Source organism: Megascapheus bottae, chromosome 11, assembly GCF_031878675.1.
Source record: "Megascapheus bottae isolate mThoBot1 chromosome 11, mThoBot2.hap1, whole genome shotgun sequence".
NCBI lineage: Eukaryota > Metazoa > Chordata > Mammalia > Rodentia > Geomyidae > Megascapheus > Megascapheus bottae.
Window position 1 is genome coordinate 56,318,614 of NC_143519.1, and position 21,832 is coordinate 56,340,445.

The 21,832-nt window shown below is 39.2% G+C and overlaps 1 protein-coding gene across 1 annotated transcript in view; it reads left to right on the top strand.

Moving 5' to 3' along the window:
• Positions 1–5,110: 5,110 nt before the first annotated feature.
• Nek5 (NIMA related kinase 5) overlaps positions 5,111–21,832 on the top strand; it is a 50,635-nt gene continuing 33,913 nt past the window's right edge. The window contains exons 1-6 of the mRNA XM_090342320.1: positions 5,111–5,240; positions 5,771–5,867; positions 8,222–8,319; positions 16,899–16,982; positions 17,110–17,180; positions 20,362–20,448. Of these exons, the coding sequence (XP_090198446.1) occupies positions 5,124–5,240; positions 5,771–5,867; positions 8,222–8,319; positions 16,899–16,982; positions 17,110–17,180; positions 20,362–20,448 (554 nt within the window). The 5' untranslated portion in view covers positions 5,111–5,123. The remainder of the gene's footprint in view (positions 5,241–5,770; positions 5,868–8,221; positions 8,320–16,898; positions 16,983–17,109; positions 17,181–20,361; positions 20,449–21,832) is intronic.

Below are 21,832 nucleotides of genomic sequence, written 5' to 3' on the forward strand. Positions count from 1 at the left end.
CATCTCCATGATGATTTCTGTATCTCCTACCTTCCTACCTGGATGTCTATTAAACAAAGCATGGCCTCACACTGAAGTTTCTGACTAGTTCAGGACCTCAAATTTCATTCTACCATTTCTCCCTTGCTTTCTTGAATCTCCTTGACAGTGAGAAACTGCAAATGAACATGTACCATGCAGAGTTAATTCAATCCAATATACATGTAAGTCAGTTTCTAAATCATTAATAAACTTGATATTTAGCTCCTGCCTCAGCTTCCTCACTTCTGTGATTGCAGGTATGAACCATCACACTTGATTCTCTTTCTGTTTTTAAAAGCTACAAGGCTGGGCCAGGAGTTTGGCCTAGTGGTAGAGTGCTTGCCTAGCATGCACGATGACCCAGGTTCGATTCCTCGGTACCACAGACATAGAAAAAAAGCCGGAAGTAGTGTTGACACTCAAGTGGTAGAGCTCTAGCCTTGAGAAAGTCCAAGGACAGTGCTCAGGCCCTGAGCTCAAGCCCAGGACAGGCCAAAAAAAAAAAAAGCTACAAGTGCTGACAAATTTTATCTAACAAATATCAATCCAACTAAATAGTAATGAAAGCTTTTTAAAAAGTACCTGGCAAAATTTTGTCTACTTGTATGTTTAGAATCATATAACAATCATAGGGTAATCTCCGTAAGCAGATAGTTCTATTAGACTCCTAAAATTTTGTTAAAAGTAAAACACCTTGCAATTATGATTGAGGGGGGTATTATTCTAGGAATTGAACTCAGGGCCTCTTGATTTTTAAGACTCATTTATCCTCTCAATAATTATGCATAATTCCATGTTCCTTTTCTTTGATGGTTGAAAATATTTCCACACTGGGTCAGTGTTAAGATTTGAAAAAACGAAGTATAGAAACTTTGTATAAATGGAAGTTGAATATCCAGGAACGCTTAAAATTCCTATACTTCCCATAATGAGCTAGTTCAAAAAACTAACCTAAGTAATTCTGGAAAATGGCATTTGGGTAGCAACTGTGAAAAAGACGGTAGGAATGCTAATAAACTTTGTACCATAATTGATACTTGTGTATGCATACTGGGTTTGCTTGGGGATTATGCTCTTGCTTAACTCTTGCTCAAAACTGGAATTTACCACTTGAATGATACCTCCACTACTATCTTTTTGCTGGCTAATTGGAGATTACATTGTCTTGGATTTGTCTGCCAAAGCTAGATTTGAACCCAATCCTCAGATTATCAGCCTCCTGAGTAGTAAAGGTTATAAGCATGAGCCATTTGCCCCAGTCTATTGGTAAGTTTAGAGAATCAAGTGTGATGGCTCATACCTGCAATCACAGAAGTCAGGAAGCTGAGGCAGGAGCTAAATATCAAGTTTGAGGCAAGCTTAAGTAAATAGTAAGACAATGTCCATCTCAAAAACCAAGGAGGCCAGGCCCTAGTGGGCCACATCTATGAACCTAGCTACTCAGGAAGATGAGAACTGAGGATTGCAGTTTGAGGCCACCCGAACAGAAAAATCCATGAGACTCATGTCTATTACACACACACACACACACACACACACACACACACACACACACACACACACACACACTAGAAGTGGAGCTGGGCTCAAGTGGTAGAGCACTAGCTTTGAGCAAAAAAGCTTAGGGACAGTGTCTGTACCTTGAATTCAAGCTCCAGGACTGGCACCAAAAAAGAAGGGATGAAAGAAAGCAAGCAAGGAAGGAAATGAGGGAGAGAAAAATAAAAAGTAAAAAATGGGAAAAGAAGAAAAGGGAGGAGAAAAATCTTGCCCATGTTAGTAAAAAAAAAAAAAAAAGGTCTTTAAATAATGAAATTGCAAATGATGTTTTGTGAATGCTGGTCCAAGTGCTTGTAACCAGGGCCTGGATGCTGATTCTGAGGGTTTTTTTTTTTTTTTTGCTCAAGGCTAGCCTTCTACCACCAGAGCCACAGTGCCACTTCCAGATTTTTGATGGTTAACTGGAGGTGAGTCTTTTGGACTTTCCTGACCAGGCGGCTTTGAACCATGATCCTCAGACCTCAGCCTTCTGAGCAGCTAGGATTATAGGTATGAACCACTAGTACTCGGGATAACTTCATTTTTATATTTATTAAATGTAATACATTTTACTTTGATTAATTACATACCGCTAATAATTTTAATGTTTCAGTTCAGAACTAAATAACTTATGTGCCACTGGCTCACACCTGTAATCTTGGCTTACTAAAGGATGCTGAGAGTGGAGGATGGTGGTGTGACGTCAGTCCAAGCAGGAAAGCCTATGAGACTCTAATCTCCAATTAAATAATAGAAAAAGCTGTCATGCTGTGGCTCAAGGCCTAGTATACTAGTCTTCAGCAAAAGTTGCTCAGGGACTGTGCCCAGGCACAGAGCTCAAGGTTCAGGACTGGCAAATAAACAACTTATGATCCTATGAATAAAAAATATTCATTTCTATTTATTGCATCTTACAGAGCATATGACTGGATGATTAGTAAAACTTTCAGACATGAGAAAGATTGCACCCTTCTTTGAAATGGAGATGTGATTTCAAGGAGAAAAAAGTAATGTATATTTTCTGATTCTTAGAAATGTATTTTTTGCATAGATAATAGCATGTATTGAAAGGCTATCATATTTAGATTCCATGTATTATTTCCACGTGGTATTTAGATTGTGGAGCAGGATTGTGTTTTATTTGTGTCACTATTTGCTATTCTTTTCCATCACTTGTGATGACACGTGGATGACAGCTTTATGTGGTGTGGTGAATGTGGATGGGAGGGGATCATGCTGCAGACTACAGACAGCAGCCCATTTTTTGTTTGTTTTTTACGTCCTACAGATCTCAGGGAAGGTAATGGGAGTTACAGAAGTAGAGACAGAGGACCAACCGATACAACAGTGGCACTCACTAGACACTATGTTGAAGATGAACTACACACAATTTGTGGCAGGGATGATTGGGAGGAAAAAACTGGGAGAGTGGGAGGGAAGAAATATAATCTTTACCTAACTGATGTAACCGTAACCTCTCTGTATATCACCTTTATACTAACTATATAATTAAAAAAAAAAAGACCCACGAGAAGGCTGCCAGCTGTAGCCAAGATGACCAGGTCCCAGTCTCACACCTCTCAGCAATATTTGAAAGTTTGCTAGAAGAACCTGGCTTCCAGCGGGGATGTCACTCTTGGTAGGGCACTTGCTTATTTAGCATGCATAACGTCCATGGATTTCATCCTCAGCCTCACTGTACTACTGATAATGGTAATAGTAATAATGATGATAAGGATAAGGATAATCATGTACCAAGCAAACTTGCTTCCTGTCCAGTTTAGCTCACTTGCATGTCGTAAACAACAGCAAATGTGTGCGGGGTGCAGGATCAAGCTTGCAGGATGCAACGTTCTGGTCCCATCATAGGCCAAGTGAGTGCCAACCCCAGGCAAGAGGAAGTGAGCGCTCAATTCTTGTTTCCCCAGACTCCCAGGCCTGTGGCTGCTCGGAGCCCCAGCCTAGCGCCCGCCTCTCCACCCCTAACCCGGCTCCGCCCCGGCCCCGGGAGGCTCAGCCTCTGGGGAGCCTCGACCATTCTGGGACTCTACGCTCGCCCTGAGAAGCCAGCGGAGCAGGTATGCTGCTGCGGCGGGGTGTGTTTAGTCCCCCTCCCCGCTCCCCCCAGGCTCCGGGCGCCGCGGTGGGGGGTACCTACACTGAGTCCAGGCTGGAGGAGCTGTGCACGGGGGCAGTGCGCAGCCGCCCGGGCTGCATTGGTCTCCATGGCAACGCGCAGGACGCTGAGCACTGAAGTCCAACCCTGGCTTCAGTTGGGCCCTCTGCTTTCCACCCCCGCCATCCCCACCCAGACCCCACCACCCTCCTCGCCCCTCCCCACCACCCTAGTAGCCCAAAGATTGGACTTCCTTCCACGCTTGATTGCCACCAGGGTGGAAGGGTTACCTGGAGCCCAGATTGCTCAGAGCCTGGTTCTAGGTTATCCATTCGTGCTTCCTGTAACCCAGACATAAAACATGCGTCATGCCCTCAGACCCATAAAGCCGAGCTAGAAGAAAAACAACTTACAATAAAGTATGGATTTCCAACTGCTTGGGATTGCTACGCTTAAAGTTAGTGGAGTAACTAAGTGCCTGCGCCTGCGCAAACACCTAACTTGATGGAGGAGGATGCAGGCTGATTCCTGAAAGTCTCAGCTCCCCTGAGGGGAAGTCAGGGATGTGACTTTAAAAAGCAGCCGGGCTGGGAGTTTGGCCTAGTGGTAGGGTACTTGCCTAGCATGCATGAAGACCCCAGTTCCATTCCTTGGTACCACATACACAGAAAAAGCCAGAAATGGTGCTGTGGCTTAACTGGTAGAGCGCTAGCCTTGAGAAAGCCCAAGGACAGTGCTCAGGCCCTGAGTTCATATTCCAGGACTGGCAAAAAAAAAAAAAAAGCAGTCAACCACTTTGGGTCCAGTTCTAAAATATAATCACGGTTTGTTTTACATTCCCGGGAAATTCAGGGTTAAGCTTGTGGACAAAATACTTTGGATCTAAATGTAAAATAGATTTAGCCACTGATAATTCTGAACGAATTCTTCCACACAGACAAACAAAGACAGACTTTCCAAGCTTGTGGGCAGCTGGAGAATTGTTTTGGTGGAGCTTTATCCCAGGCCCCAAGTGCTTAATAATCCAGAGTAAATTTCCAAGCTTCCCCTAGGAGGCAGTAACTTCCTACTGAACTGATGGCCTGAGGAAGTTTCTTCCTCTTATTAGAGGTGTGTCTTTCTTGCCGAGAACAAACTTGCCACACAGCAATTTTTCTGTTTTTGTAAATTAGGGAAATAAAAATTCTCAAGGTCAAAGGATTTTCCCAGGGTCATAATGCTAAAATGTATCAAAATTGACCAACAAACTCACCAACAAGTTCTTTTTCTATATTGGCTTGTTATATGTGACTACAAAAAAAATTACTTGCTTATCTTGGAAAAACCTGAAGGAAAATTCTTGCAAATGAGTTCCTTTACATTTCAGTCATCAATTTTTTTTAATGGAGGCTGTCATGAAGCATGCAGTCACATTTTATTATTCATATTGCAGAAACCTCTGGAGATTATGGACAAATTTGACCTGGTTAAGGTCATTGGGGAAGGTGCCTTTGGAAAAGCATACTTAGCTAAAGAGAAATCTAACAGCAAGCACTGTGTCATAAAAGAGATCAACTTTGCCAAGGTAAAAGTTAAGTTGAAATTATTAATTTTCCTGTCACCATTTAATCTTGCTTTTAATTTATTAAAAAAAACTTTTAAAAATAACTGAGATAAAAGAATCACAGATCGAACCCAGCCTGGGCAAAAAAGTCTGAGAACTCCTATCACCAATTAGCCACCGAAAGGATGGATATAGAGCTGTGACTCAAATGGTAGAAAACTAACCTTGAACAAAAAGCGAAGGGACAGTGCTCAGGCCCTGAGTTTAATACACACACACACACACACACACACACACACACACACACACAGCTCAGGTCACAGAATGTTGATTTACAGTCATCCTGAAGTCTCTATGAGGGATTAGTTTCAGTGCCCACCCCATCCCCATACCAAAGTCTTTGGATGTTCTTGTCTTATAGAAAAGGTGGTCATTTCCTGCCTTTGAAAGAGCAGGACATTAAACCCAGTGACATCTTGGGAAATTTGATAGCAGGGACCTGAAAGCAAGTTATCTTGACCAAATTTCACTGTGTCTTGAATATAATTCAGATGCCCCCACAAGAAAGAGAAGAATCAACAAAAGAAGTGAGTCTTCTGGCCAAGATGAAACATCCCAACATTGTCACCTTCTTCAGCTCATTTCAAGGTAGTGTTCCAATACAGTCTAGACACATCGATGCATACGAGAGTTCTTGAGAGTTGTATACTATTCCCAAGTTGTTTAAATAATAATCCAGTATGATGTTTTCATCTTCAATCTACTAAGGTTTTTTGTTTTCTAGTCCTGGAGCTTGAACTTAGAGCATAGGTGCTATCCCTAAGTTTTTTTTTTCTCAATGCAAGGGCTCTACAACTTAAGCCTCAGCTCCAATTCCAGCTTTTTGGTGGTTAATCAGAGATAAGAGTCTCATTTCTGCCAGGTTGGCTTCTAACTGAAATCCTGAGATCTCAGCCTCCTAAGTAGCTAGGGTTACAGGAGTGAACCACATGGAGTGAGTCGTTATAGACGGCCTTTATCTATTAAGTTCTCATTCCTCCTCTTAAATTGCACTCAAATGGTCAGTGGTTAGTGTATTATATTTGAAGCAGCAGGACACAAATATTAGTATCCTACGACAATGCATATCTATTTCCCATCCTCATTATATGCTGGCTATCAGAAGACTGGGATCTGAAGTATGGAGTTCAGGTAGAAGAGACAGCCCCCACACAGAGTATGCTGTTTTGTGAGAAGAGAGGAAGGCATAGCTCAGAACACCATTTACCTCAGTAGGGTGTGTGCACAAGGTGTGTGTGGGGGTACATATTCTTCTGACATGATGGTCTACATGTAGCAACAGGTAGTACACACACTGCTAAAACAGAGGAGAAGAATGCTGGGTAAGTCTCCTCTGCACAACTGAAGGCAGCTGTTCTTCATCCATGTGTCCATCTGTCCATCCATCCTTCATCCTAAAGGGACAGGGAGAGATGGAGAGAGATGGCAATAGAGGGGGAACAAACAAGCTAAGGCAGAGACTCCTCACTCACATATTTATTGACTGCTTTCTCAGACATCATCCTAGGTACTAGGAATATAGCAGCAGAAAAAAAAATTCAAATTTTCTGTCTGCCATTGAGCCTTGAACAACTCAAAAAGTTAACTAACTTAATAAGGTGCCCCCTTATAGGGAACCTTCACTTCCAATGATTCCTAACAATATCATAAGACTGTCCTTTCCTCATTTATTTTGGGGGGCATTTTTAACTATCTAGCTAAATTCCTCTCCTCCTCACAATTCAAACTACGTTTGCTTTCCTATGTAGTCATTACCTATTTATTTTTATATATAATTACAGATTTTTAAATATATTATTGATATATTTATATAAATGTATGTTTATACATGAATAATACAAATATACAGAATATAATATAACTACTCAGGAGGCTGAGATTGGAGGATCGTGGTTCAAAGCCAGACTGGGCACTAAAGTCTGTGAGACTTTTACCTACAATTAATTACTAAAAAACAGGAAGTGGGGCTGTGGCATCAGGAGTGGGGTGGTAGCCTTGAGCTGAAGAGCTCAGGGACAATGCCCAGGCTCAGAGTTCAAACCCCATGACCCCCCCCATACACACACACAAAAGATGAGCTGACATCCCCTCAAAGACCGAAAGCAGGCATGTCGACTGCTCACTAAAAAGATGGTTGTATCTCCCAGCCCAGGGTTTGTCTTACTCCATGGGCCAATGTCCATGTGAGTTTATTTGTTGTGGCCTCTATAGGATTTCAGGGACATAAAGGACAGGTGTTATCTTACAGCTCTGGCATCTCTTTTGCCAAGAGGAGTAACCTCTTTTGTCCTTGACCCAAGAGTCATGCCTTTTTTTTTTTTTTGCCAGCATTCATGAAACAGAAACAAGATAGGAAGTAAAGTGGACTCTCAGATCCTCCATAGAGCCCTGTTTGAAGTCAGTGTGGAGTAAAGTACAGTGAACTGGAGATAAATAATAGCAGATTTTTTTTATTACTCAAATGACTTTATTTTATACAATATGGTAATAATGAAAGCCAGTGCATTTTATCAAATCTAAGATAACATTGGCTATGAGATTTACTTTATTCCCAGGTAGAAGAGAAAGATGCAGTCAATGAAAGAATAATACAATACTTCTTAGCTTATGATCCAGGGCCTTGCAAATGCTAGACAAGTTTCCATCACTGAGCTATATCCCTGACCCATGAATTTTATTTTATCTGCGCTGAAAGAGCTCTTTTACCCTTAAACAATGTTTGTATACTCTAAAAGGAAATACCAGCAAGGTATTCTCAAAATGAAAATATTCAGACTGCAAGGCCGATAGCAGTTGATGTGCAAATACTAATCGGAGATAACAACAGCAACAGTTAACATTTCTGTTTTACAGAAATATTCTGTAAACTGAACTGAGGAGATAAGTGACTGATATACATCGGAATCCCTCCAGCACATAATGATGCCTTTTCTTTCTCCCAGAGCACAGCAGGCTGTTCATTGTGATGGAATACTGCGATGGGGGAGATCTCATGACAAGGATCCACAGACAGCGTGGAGTATTGTTTAGTGAAGAGCAGGTAAAACATTCTGATTTGCTTTTTAATTTTCATGTCATATGCAGGAGACTCTGTGAAGGATGATTAGGGGAGAGAAATTCAAGCCATCAAATACTGGGCCAGTACTTTTAGTCTAAGACATCTTTACCATTGAGCTAAAATAAAAACTCTCTTTGGGTCTTTTGTTTTGAGAAGAGATAATCTTTTTGAATAATCTCATGTCAGATGCATCCTTCAGATCTAAAGGAAGAGTGTGACTGTGAATGTGCCTTGGCCATTTTTTAAATTAATTAATTAATTAATCTTCTCTATTTGTTGCTGATCCTGGGGCTTGGAACTCAGGGTCTGGGAGCTTTCTCTGAGCTTCTTTCTGTGCAAGGCTAGTGCTCTACCACCTGAACCACAGCTTTCACTTCTGGCTTTTGTGTGTGTGGGGGAGGGTCATATATTGGGCTAAGAGTATCAAGAACTTCCCTGTTTAGGCTGGTTTTGAACTGTGATCCTCAGATCTCAGCTGGAATTACAGGTATGAACCACTGGCACCTGGCCGACCTTGGTAATGTGTGCGTGTGTGTGTGTGTGTGTGTGTGTGTGTGTGTGTGTGTGTGTGTGCTCAGGACTTGGTTGTTGTCCCTGAGCTTTTTGTGCTCAAGGATAGCACTCTACCACTTGAGCTACAGCTTTACTTCCAGTGCTTTTGGTAGTTTAATGGAGATGAGAGTCTCATGGATTTCCTTGCCCAGGTGTCTTTGAATCATGATCCTCAGATCTCAGCCTCCTGAATAGCTAGGCTTACTGTCATGAGCCACAGACTCCCAGGTAACCTTGGCTATTTTAAATGTGACATATTTATAGCTTCACCTTTTTTTTTTTTTAACCATTATGCGGTGTTTACAAACAGCTCCCTCTTTGGGTCAGTGGCTACAACTATATGTCTTGCTACTCAGGAAGCTGAGATCTGAGGATCTGTCTGAACTGACAGAAAAGCCCATATGATTCTTAACTCCAATTAACCAGCAAAAGGCCAGAAGTAGGCTCAAGTGAAGTACTAACCGTGAGAAAAAAAAAATGGCAAAGTGACAGTACCTAGGCCCTTAGTTCAAACCCCTACAAGCACCAAAAAAAAAAAAAAAAAATCTATCTATCTATCTATCTATCTATCTATCTATCTATCTATCTGCTTTGCTAAGGATGATAGATGATTCTTTTAATAATGGTGGTTTCATTTCCTGGGTATTTTTTTAAATTATTTTTGCTTTGAGACTGATCTCACCCTGTATTTAGGTCTTTACACATGCTAAGCTAGCGCATTCTTACTAGGTACTTTCCAAACCCCAGTTTCATTGAGAGCGAAAAAGGAACTGGGAATGTAGCTTAATGGCAGAGTAATTTTCACACATGTAAAAGGCTCTAATTCAAAAACACTGCAAAGACTAAACAAAAGAGTGTGTGGGGGGGGGATTAGGGGATAATTATCTCCATTCCCCTTTTCTTTTTCTCTACACAAAACATTTTTTTTCTGTACTCTAATCCTTCTTCGGAGCCCTCTTGGGAGTGTACTGTAAAGGGCACAGGTATGTGTGAGAGGAGAGGAATGCAGTTAGAACCTGCATGACAAATGGGTAAGATGATTGGCCTAAGCAGCACACAGGAATGGCCCACCCTCTTTTATTTTTTGCCAGTCCTGGGCTTGAGCTCAAGGCCTGAGCACTGTCCTTGGACTTTCTCAAGGCTAGAGCTCTACTGCTTGAGCCTCAGCACCACTTCCGGCTTTTTTCTACGTATGTGGTACCGAGGAATCGAACCTGGGTCGTCGTGCATGCTAGGCAAGCACTCTACCACTAGGCCAAACTCCCGGCCCCACCCTCTTTCTTTTAGGCCATATATATCTTTGTTCTATTTTGCATTTTAGATCATCATGCCTGTATAATTACCTTCTGGAGTTGGAGCTGAATGTTTTGATTGAATGATTAAAGAATCACTATCTTTAATCTCCGTGAATTTAATCACTTTTCCTGTGTTCATTTGCATCCCATATTAAACTCTACTCATATTTATAGAAACCTTTCTTTCTCTGGTCTAGACATGATTTTGCCACATTTTATTAAAGATTGCTTCTCAAGCAGTCTTTCCCATGTGCCATACTGTACACGAAAGCAAGTAGCCATGCTTTGGTTGTGTGTTTGGCCATTTCAGTATTAGACAATCACGCTACAAGAGCTTTTCCTCCTCTATGATGGCATGCGGTTATTAGTGTTCTCTGTCATCAGTCATGCGGAGAACGATTGGTGGATTTGCTAGAGCAAAGTCTGCATCTGCCCTGGTGCACATGAGTGGGTCTCTATTGCCGGGGGTGTTGCCTTGAGTCTTCTGATAACCATTTATCTAAAGAGCCACTTTTCCTTTCAGTATCAGAAACATTTTGCCAACATAAGTTTTCGTTTTTTGTGTGTTTTATTTATTACAGGGCTGCTATTTTCATAATGTACATGAACAATATCATGGAAATTTTAAATTTTTTTTGAATAATTACAGTACAGGATTGCATCTAGTAGATAAAACCTTTAGGCAATAATTGAACAAGAGAATCCTGGCATTCTAACATTAATGGCAATTTACCTTACCTTTGGTATTTATTTTCTGTAATAAAGACCCAGCTTGAATGTAAATTTTGTATAGTATAAGTATGAAGAACATAGTGCATCTGTATAGGCAGTCATCAGTTACTGTGATATAATAAATAATTGGGCTATTTTGATGAAGAAAACTTTGTTCATTTGTTTCTACTTTCTAATAGAGAAATTGCCATGGTCCTTCGGCTTTTCAGTGTTTCATATGACTTTTTTTTCTTTTCTTTTTTTAAAGTTTGTTCCACTGTATATCTTTGGCTCCTTTGTCAAATACAAGTTTACTATAGGTATATGGTTCTATTTCTGGATCTTCTATTCTGTTCCGTTGATCTTCTGGTCTATTTTTGTGCCAATAACATGCTGTTCTTATTATTATGGCTCTATAGTAGAGTTTGATGTCTGGTATTGTAATACCACCTGCATTGCTCTTTTTGCCTAGGATTGTTTTGGCTATTCTAGGTCTTTTGTTGTTTCATATGAACCTTTGCATTATATCTTCTATTTCAATAAAGAATGTCTTTGGGATTTTGATGGGGATTGCATTGAATTTGTATATCAATTTTGTCAGTATGGCCATTTTCACTATATTGGTTCTCCTTATCCATGAGCATGGGGTCTCTTTCCATTTGCTGGTGCCCTCTTTAATTTCTTTTGTTAGGCTTTTATAGTTTTCATTAAATAATTCCTTTACATCTTTGGTTAAGTTAATTCCTAAGTATTTTATTCTTTTGGCGGCTATTGCGAATGGGATCATTTTCTTGATTTGGCCTTCTGTTTGTGTATTGTTGGCGTACAAGAAGGCTACTGACTTTTGTGGGTTAATTTTGTATCCTGCCACTTTACTAAAGTGGTTTATGAATGCTAGGAGTTTGGGAGGGGAGCTTATTGGGTCACTCAGGTAGAGGATCATGTCATCTGTGAATGGGGATAGTTTAATTTCTTCTTTCCCTATGTGGATCCCTTTGATGTCCTTCTCTTGCCTTATTACTTTGGCTAAGGGTTCTAGCACTATATTGAAGAGAAGTGGAGAGAGTGGGCATCCCTGCCTAGTTCCTGATTTTAAGGTAAATGGTTCCAGTCTTTCTCCATTTAGTAAATACTGGCTGTTGGTTTGTCATATATGGCTTTAATTGTTTTAAGGAATGTACCTCTTATTCCTATTTTTTCTAGTGCTTTCAACATGAATGGGTGTTGTATTTTGTCAAATGCCTTCTCCACATCCAGAGAATTTATCATATGATTCTTATCCTTAGCTCTATTGATATGAGGTATTATATTGATTGATTTGCAAATGTTAAACCAGCCTGCATCTGTGGGATGAAGCCTACTTGATCGTAGTGTATAATTTTTTAAGTTTGTTTCTGGACTCTGTTGGGTAGTATTTTATTGAGGAGTTTTGTGTCTGTGTTCATTACAGAGATAGGTCTGTAGTTCTCTTTTTTAGTTGGGTCTTTCCCTGGTTTGGGGATGAGTGTAATATTAGCTTCATAAAATGAGTTTGCTTCTATTTCTCGGAAGAGTTTCAAGAGTATAGATGTTGCTTCATCTTTTTAAAAGTCTTGTAGAATTCCACAGTGAAACCATCTGGACCTGGGCTTTATTTGGTTGGCATTTCCTTGATTGCTTCTGCTATTTCATTGTATGAAATTCAATTTGTTTACCTCTTCATTGTTCAATGTAGGTAGCCTATATTTATTTAAGAAGTCATCCATTTCTACTAGATTTTCTTGTTTCTTTGAATATAGGCCCTTGTAGTACTTATTCATAATGGACTTAATTTCTTGGATATTGGTCGTGGTTGTTCCTGTAGGGTCTCTAATCTTGTTTATTTGATTCTCCCCTCTTCTTTTTTTTTATTAATCTTGCTAGGTGTCTGTCAATTTTGTTGACTCAAAGAATCAACTTTTTGATTTAATAATTTTATGTATAGTGGATCTTATTTCAATCTCTGATATTTCTGATTTTATTTTTGTTATTTCTGTCCTTCTAGTTGTTTTAGAATTAACTTTTTCTTGTTCCTCTAGGTGCTTCAATTTCTTCTTTAGGTTATTTACATGCTCTTCTTCTGTCTTTTTAATACGGGCTCCTAGTGTGATAAATTTGCCCCTTAGAACTGCCTTTGCTGTGTCCCATAAATTCCTTTGTGATGTTTCTTGATTGTCATTACATTCAATAAAGTTTTGAATTTCTTCTTTGAATTGTTTTGTAACCCAGGAGTTATTCAGAAGTGTGTTGTTCAGCTTCCAAGTGTTTGAATGTTTTTTACCTTTTACTGTGTTGTTCAGAACTAGTCTGACTCCACTGTGATCAGATAGATTATATCAGTCCTCTTTTACCGGCTTACGTTTTCTGAACTATTATATGATCTATTTTGGAGTGTGTTCCATGTGCTGCTGAGAAAAATGTATAAAGTTTTGCCGTTGGATGGAAGAATCTGTGTATATCTGTTAAGCCCAGTTGGGCTATGGTGTTGTTTAAGTTGATGGTGTCTTTGCTTATCTTTTGTTGAGCTGACCTGCCATTTGGTGAGAGTGGTGAATTGAAATCTCCCACTATGACTATGTTTAAGTTTATCTTGTTCTGTAATTCTAAGAGAGTTTGCTTGATGAATTTGGGTGCTCCCATGTTGGGGAGTAAATATTTATAACTGTGATATTGTTGGTATGGATTGTACCCATTACTAATATGTAGTGGCCATCTTTGTCTTTATGTACTGATTTTACTGAGAAGCGAATTTTGTCAGAGATTAAGATTGCTACTCCTGCTTTTTTGCACAGTGCCTTGGAGTAGAGATTTTTTCCCATTCTTTCACTTGGAGTTTGTTTCTGTCTTTGGCATTGAGGTGGGTCTCTTGTAGGCAACATATGGATGGGTCTGCTGCTCTGTGTCTTTTGATTGGATTGTTCAGGCCATTCACATTTAGGGAAATTATGGAGAAGTGGTTAGTGTCCTTTGTCATTATTTATTTTTACTTCTGTGTTTCTTTCTCTCTCTTTTTTCCTCTTTTGTGTTTAGTGATTTGTAGGTGATAGTTTCTTGATGGGAGTTCTTGCTGTTCTGGAATTTGTTTTTGATTATTTAATATTTTTTGTAATGCTGGTTTAGTGTGCACGTATTCATATAGCTTCTCTTTGGAATATTCTTGTTTCTCTCTCAAATGAAAATGCTAGTTTTGCTGGATATATCAGTCTGGGTTGGCAATTGTTGGTATTTTTCCAAGCTTTTCTTGCATTTAGGGTTTGCATGGAGAGGTCTGCAGTTATTCTATTTTTTTTCCATTGTAGTATATCTCTTTGTTTTTGTGGCATTTAATATCAGCTCCTTAATATTTGGGTCTAATGTTTTTACTATGATATGTCTAGATGAGTTCCTTCTAGGATCTTGTCTGCTTGGAGTTCTGAAGCCTTCAGTAATGTGAGTATTTTCCCTTTTGAGGTTGGGGAAGTTCTCGGCTATGATCTTGGTGAATAAGGGTTGCATTCCCTTATTGAGAAACTCCTCCCCTTCTTGGATTCCTATTGTATGAAGATTAGATTTCTTGACCGCATTTGCCAGGTCCTAGAGTTCTCTTTGGTAAATTTTGACTGATTTCTCCAGACTGATGATTATCTGTTCCCGCTCTTGTGTTTTATCTTCCATTCCTGATGTCCTATTCTCCATCTCAGTCAATCTGTTCCTTAATGCTTCCATTTTTGTTTGCATTGTGGACTCTGAGCTGATTCATATGACTTTTTTCCAGGTGGGCATAAAAGGCTGTGAATTGTTCAACCTATTTTGTAACCAAAGAGGTGTAATGGAGTTTTGTTTTTGTTATAATGTACGTTCTTTATGTATTTTTTTTAGTATTTTCTTGGTCACAGTTTCCTTTGCTGTCTAGCATGCTCTGCATGGCCTGCCACCTTTGAACCACTTTCGTACCTCATGTTTTCACCCAGCACTCTTATTGTAGTATGTACTAGTCTGTGAACAATGACAATAAAAGAGAGCAAGCGGGTGGGTGGTGGGGTTGAGCTAGTAATGTTCAGTGCACTAGTTGTACAAAAAAAAAGAAATGAAATGAGCCATTTAAAATGGTTTTTTGCAAAAAACGTCATTACATTGCAGATTTTAATATATTTAATAAATGTACCATGCAGATTACGTGCAATGTATACTGAGTATTTAAATTAAAATGTGCATTTCATAAATACAGTTTCAAGGGAAAGTATTTTGTGTATGCTAACACATTAAGTATACATCAGAAATTGATGTATAAATATATTTTAGCCCATTTCCTGAAATTAAATTGCAGTTTTGTTGAAATATTTGGCTCTATGTGTTCAAAATGACTAGATTTGTAGTTACACAGTTCAAAATTCCTTAAACAAAAACCTGTTATTAATGATTTGATGATAGTTCTTAAAATTTCAAAGTAAAATGAAGAAAAAAAATGCTTTCAATGACAAAATTTTGAATTCTATTTTCTTTTGCTGAGAAAGACGTAAAATGACAACTGAACCTTAATGCCTGGAATATAGCCCATTTCTTCTTTTATTCTCCTCTCTCTGTATAATTTGTCAGAGAAAGCACCATGCATGTTAGAGTAGTTTAAATGAATCTCCATAAGATAGAACATATTTTAATAAAGAAGGTTATAGCTAAGTAAGATAAAAATCAGATCAGATCACAACAAAGAAATAAACTTGGTATTCTCTAACACCTCAAGAAAGAAAAAGCAAAATGAGCTTTTGAATTTTTTCAGTGCTGGAATAGAACTCAAGGCCTTGCACTTGCTAGGCTATGCTACAGCATTGACCTATGCCCCCCATGCCAGCATTAAATATTCATTAGTTTAAATAATAACTTCTTTGTCTTTTCTCCTCCTGTCCTTGGTGTTTTCCATCCATTGAGAAGGAAAATCCAAAAGTACCAGTGTTATCAGGGCTGAAAGAATAGCAGACAAGCAGAATGATTGCGAGTGCATGTTAAATAAGAACAAAGAAAATCAAGCAGGGCACTAATGGCTCTGCTTGTAATCCTAGTAATCCTAACTACTCAGGAGGCTAAGATCTGAGGATAATGGCCTGAAGCCAACTCAACCAGAAAAAGTTCTTGAGACCCTTATTTCCAGTTAACCACCAAAAAAGCAGGAAGTAGAGCTGAGACTCAAGTGATAGAGCATCAGCCTTGAGCAGAAAAAACTAAGGGACAGAGCCTCAGGCCTGAGTTCAAGCCCCAGTAGTGGAACAAGAAAAAAAAGTCATAAATGGCCTCCTCTATTTTTTGCTTCATTTTGTTTTCCTGTGTGTGAATCCTCTTTGCTGTCAATGATTAGATTGCCTTTTTGTACCTCTATTTTTTGTCTATATAATGAAGGAAACATGGATTTTCTTGGTAGTGGTGGTGGTGGAAGTGTCATTTGTTTTTGCTTTCGAGGGTTTTTTTATATATTTTTTATTGTAATTAATAAAAGGGTTACATGATATTTGCCAGATAGAAGGTGCATTAATTCACATACATTGATACCCTTTCACATGTCTTGATACCCATTACCCTCCCCCCCCCATCTTGGTTTTTTGTTGTTCTTATTGTTGTTGCCTTTTGTCTTTAGAAGAAGGATGGAGGTGGCACAGAAATGGAGGGAGGGAAGGTGAAACAGATTCAGTGTTGGTATTCAGTAAACAGTGTGTGGAAAATGAACTATGCAATCTGTGGACAGGGATAGGAGGAGAAAACTGGAGGAAAATGAAGGAAGGGGTGACATTGTCCCAAAAGAAATGTACTCATTACCTGACTTATGAAATGATAACCCTTCTGTATTATACCTTAATAAGAACAATAAAATTATATTTAATGAAAACCAATATGAGGTGTACCTACTAGCTTCATTCATACACACACATCACACACAACACATATCATTTTTCTCTTTTTTGTGTGTTTTCATGAAAAGTTTGGGGACCAGCAGACTGATTTCTGTTTCTTCTCCAGATCCTGGGTTGGTTCGTACAGATTTCCCTAGGACTAAAGCATATTCATGACAGGAGAATATTACACAGAGACATAAAAGCCCAGGTAATATCTCATAGCAAGGACTAAAACAGAATGAATCTTTTTTTCTCTCTCTAGCCCTCTCTCTCTCTCTCTCTCTCTCTCTCTAACTCTCTCAAGCAATCTAACATTTTCTCTTTTCCAATTTTAGAACATTTTTCTTAGCAAGAATGGAATGGTTGCAAAGCTTGGGGACTTTGGTATAGCAAGAGTCCTGAATAAGTAAGTACTTCCAAAAATTATTATTAGTTATTATGGATGAAGAAGCTATCAAAAGCTTGACTGTCTACCTTATTTTTGGTACCTGTAGAAATGTGTGAAATCATTCAGATGTCTTTGTTTAAAAACTGCAAGATTAAACTGGGTCATAATAAAGTGGGCGTGGTGGTCCATAATGTGATGCAACTCTGTGTAACATGAGCTTTTGCTGGAATATGTTGGAAGTTTGTGAGAATGTTGTAAAATGGGTATGTTTATACTTACTACAGAATTCATGGAACAACTGCTTTGGAAAACAATTTAGGGCCTGGTGCTAGAGGCTGATGCCTATAATCCTAGCTACTCAGGAGCCTCAGATCTGAGGATGGTGGTTCAAAGCCTGCCCCAGGCAGAAAAGTTCCTAAGACTCTTATCTCCACTAACCAGCAAAAAGCCAGAAGTAAAAAGATATGGCTCAAGTCATAGAGTGTTAGTCTTGGACAAATAAGCTCAGGGACAGCACTCAGGCTCTGAGTTCAAGCTGTAATACTGACCAAAAAAAAGTGGGGAGCGTGGTGCTGGTGGCTCACATTTTTAATCCTAGATACTCAAGTAGCTGAGATCTGAGGATCGCAGTTCAAAGCCAGCCTGGGCACAAAAAGTCTGTGAGACTCTTATCTCCAGTTAACCACAAGACAACTGGAACTAGTAAGCGGTGCTGTGGCTCAAGTGGTAGAAGGATAACCTTGAGCTGAACAGCTCAGGGACAGTGCCCAGGCCCAAAGTTCAAGCCCCTTGACTGACAAAAAAAGGGAGGAGGGTGGAAGAACAAGAAGAAAAGCAAAACTTAAATGTCTTCTTTCTGAAAATTGTTTTAAGGAAGTAATTTGATATAGAACTGGGAAATGGTTAAATTTAATAAAACATGGCATAACTGTGGACCTCAATATATTATATTGTTAAAAACACTCAGGATTTTGAGTGTACCTTGGTATCTTGGCTTATTCACTTTTGTGTTTTGGTGGTGTTGGGAATCAACCCCAGAGCTCTGTACATGGAAGGCGGTTTCTTTATCATTGAGCTCCCTGCTAGAGTCCTATTCCTTTTTATTTTTGTCAAACTTTGGATCATAAGATTGTATTCCTTTGGTAGTTATAAAGAGAGGAGACTTTCTCTATCTGAGAAGGTTTTCATTGGTCCGTCTGTTTGCTTGCTTTTGAGACAGGGTCTTCCTATGTATCTCAGGCTGTCCTCAGCCTTGACATCATTGTGCCTCAGCTACCAGAATGCTGGGATTACAGACATAGGCTGTAATACATGCTATATCTGGCATACATCACAGAGAATTTTAACAATTGTTTCTTTTTTGTGGAGTTGTCAAGACATAAAATATAAGCATGTGCTCTGTCAATGATAAACATTCCCAGTCCATATCCATACACACACATATATATACACATATGTATATATACATATGTGTGAATAAATTGTATGTGTGTAAAATGCTAAATGACAGAGTAGGAGAGATACTGGAACTCATAGGCACAAGCAGAAACTTCCTGAATAGAGTCACAAGGTCACAACAGATTGGAGAGAGACTCAACAAATGGGACTACCTAAAAATAAAAAGTTTCTGCACACATAAAGACCCAGCTACTAAAATAGAAAGACAGCCAACCAACTGGGAAAAAATATTTACCCAATACATCAGACAAAGGTTTAATATCCAATATCTTTAGGGAACTCAAGAAAATAATCCCCTCCAAACCCAACAAACCAATTGTTAAATGGGCAAGGGAACTAAAGAGAGACTCATCAGAGAAGAGGTAGAAACAGTGAAGAAACATATAAGAAAATTTCTCAACATCCATGGTCATAAAGGAAATGCAAATAAAAACAACCTTACGATACCACCTTACCCCAATCAGAATGGCCAATATTATGAATTCAGACATTTGTTGCTGGCAGGGTTGTGGAAAAAGAGGAACTCTAGTGCACTGCTGGTGGGAATGTAAACTAGTACAGCCACTCTGGAAAGCAGTTTGGGGGTCCTCAAAAAACTAAAAGAAACCTTCCCTATGACCCAGCCATACCACTCCTGGGCATCTACCCTGAACATCATAACCCAGGATATGATAAGGTCACCTGTTCAGCCATGTCCATCTCTGCACTATTCACAATAGCCAAGTGAAGGAAACAACCCAGATGCCCTACTACAGATGAATGGATACAAAAAAATGAGGTACATATATACAATGGAATTCTACATAGCCAGTAGACAAGATAAAATAATGGCATTTGCTGGGAAGTGGATGAAACTAGAGCAAAACAAGTTGAGTGAGATAAGTCAAGACCAAAGGAACAAAAGGCATATGGTCTCCTTGATGTGTGGATATTAGATCCAAACAGTACAGGTACTCCAGGTCATTGATGTGAACTTGGAGATATAAACATATAAGTCTATGATAGGATATATATTTTAGACATATTGATATATAGATATGTATCTATGGCATACAAACTTTCAGCTTAATTTTAATTATGTTCTTAAATTTATGTACCAGTGATTGCACATAGAGATTCCCTTCTTGAACATTTGTTTGTTAAACATGGCATTTGAAATATGATGTGAAAACTCAGTGTTAAAAAATCTTTTAATAAAAAAATGTGTGTGTATATGGGTTAAATTATAAGGTTAAAAATCTACTGCGCTGAACATGGTGGCTTATACTTATAATTCTAGCTACTCAGGAGACTGAGATTGGAACGATCACAGTTTGAGGCCAGCTTAGGCAAATTAAAGTTCAAATGATCCCCATCTCAACAGAAAAGATTGGGCATGGTGGCATATAGCTGTCATTTCAGCTATGATAGGAAGTGTAAATAGAAAGATTGTGGTCTAAGCCTGACCTGGGCAAAAAGTGAGGTCCTATCTCGAAAGTAAGAGCAAAAAAGGGTTGGAGGTGTGACTCAAGTGGTAGAGTACTTGCTAGCTTGAGAGTAGAGTACTTGTGAAGCTTGAAGTTTGTACCCAGTGCCACCAAAAGAAAACTGCTTTTTATTTTTCTGTTATCAATGTACAGTGTTTCTTTTAATGTTTGCATGGATGAACTAAGTTTTTGTTATCTACTTTTACACTTTTTCTCATCTGAAGTCATCTCCAGTAATAAATTGTACTGTCTTGTTATTCTGTGTAACTTAATAGCTCCATGGAACTTGCTCAAACTTGTGTTGGAACGCCTTACTACCTATCCCCAGAGATCTGTCAGAATAAACCATACAACAATAAAACGTGAGTTGCTGACTGGTTTCAAAGTGTCAGTATAATCTAGTTGGGGGTCAGATTGACTGAGTTATGGATCCAGAGACTGAAGTTCTTATCCCTTCTCTATTATTCCTACTACTTTTGCAAGTTTATTTCTCCTTATGTGAGGGGGGCGCTAGTCACTAACGGTGACCAATATTCTTTGAGGCTTTCAAACTTTGTTCAGAACAAATCTTTTTCATTTAAAGATACAAGTGAGATAAAGAATAACATCAAGGAGTCTCTCTTAGTATTTCTTTTCTTTTCTTTTTTTTGCCAGTCTTGGGCTTGAGCTCAGGGCCTGAGCACTGTCCATGGATTTTTCTCAAGGCTAGAACTCTACCACTTGAGCCTCAGCACCACTTCTGGCTTTTTCTAAGTATGTGGCACCAAGGAATCGAACCTGGGTCTTCGTGCATGCTAGGCAAGCACTCTACCACTAGGCCAAACTCCCGACCCTCTCTTAGTATTTCTTTCCAGAGGTTTTGTTTTGTTTTGTAGTGCTAGGGATCCAGCCCAGGACATCATTTCTGAAAAGCACGAGGTTTGCCTCTGAGCCCCAGCCCTGTTTTTTAATGTAGTTACTGTGTTTTTATCTCATCCTATCATATGGCATGAAGTACTGCCTAATTCTAAAGATAAAAGTAAATGTGTCAGTTGCTAAGGTTCACTCCTGTAATCCCTGCTACTCAACAGGTGGAGAAAGGAGGACCACATTCTTGTCCAGGGAAATTTTATGTGAGATTCTATCTGGAAAACAAACTCAAAGCAAAAGACTGGGGCTATGACTCCAGAGGTAAAAGGCCCTGAGTTCAGTCCCTACTGCCAAAAATAAATACATAAAATGACACTGATAAACTAAAACTATAATTTACCTCTTTAAACTAAATTGTGACTAAATTGCTAATGCATACAGCAATAAGAAATGAAGTTTCTTTTTACCTCCAGGTAAAAGAAGAAAACAAATTTTGGTTTTTAAAGCTGGCTGCTATTGGACAAGACTAAGTTCCCTTTCATAATTCATTGTCTTATTTGTTTAGGAAGATACTAATGGATAGCTCACTCTTTCTTTTTCTTCTTTTTTTTGGGGGGGGGGTGTCCTGGGCTTGAGCTCAGGAGCTGAGCACTGTCCTTGGACTTTCTCTAGGCTAGAGCTCTACCACGTGAGCCTCAGCATCACTTCCGGCTTTTTTCTATGTAAATAGTACCAAGGAATCGAACCCGAACCTTCGTGCATGTTAGGCAAGCACTCTACCACTAGGCCAAACTCCTGGCCCAAGTTCACTGTTTCTTGAAAGCGATAAATGGCAAAAACCCAGATGGTAGAGATTAACATGAAGACCAATAGAGATTTCTCTGCATCATAAGGCAT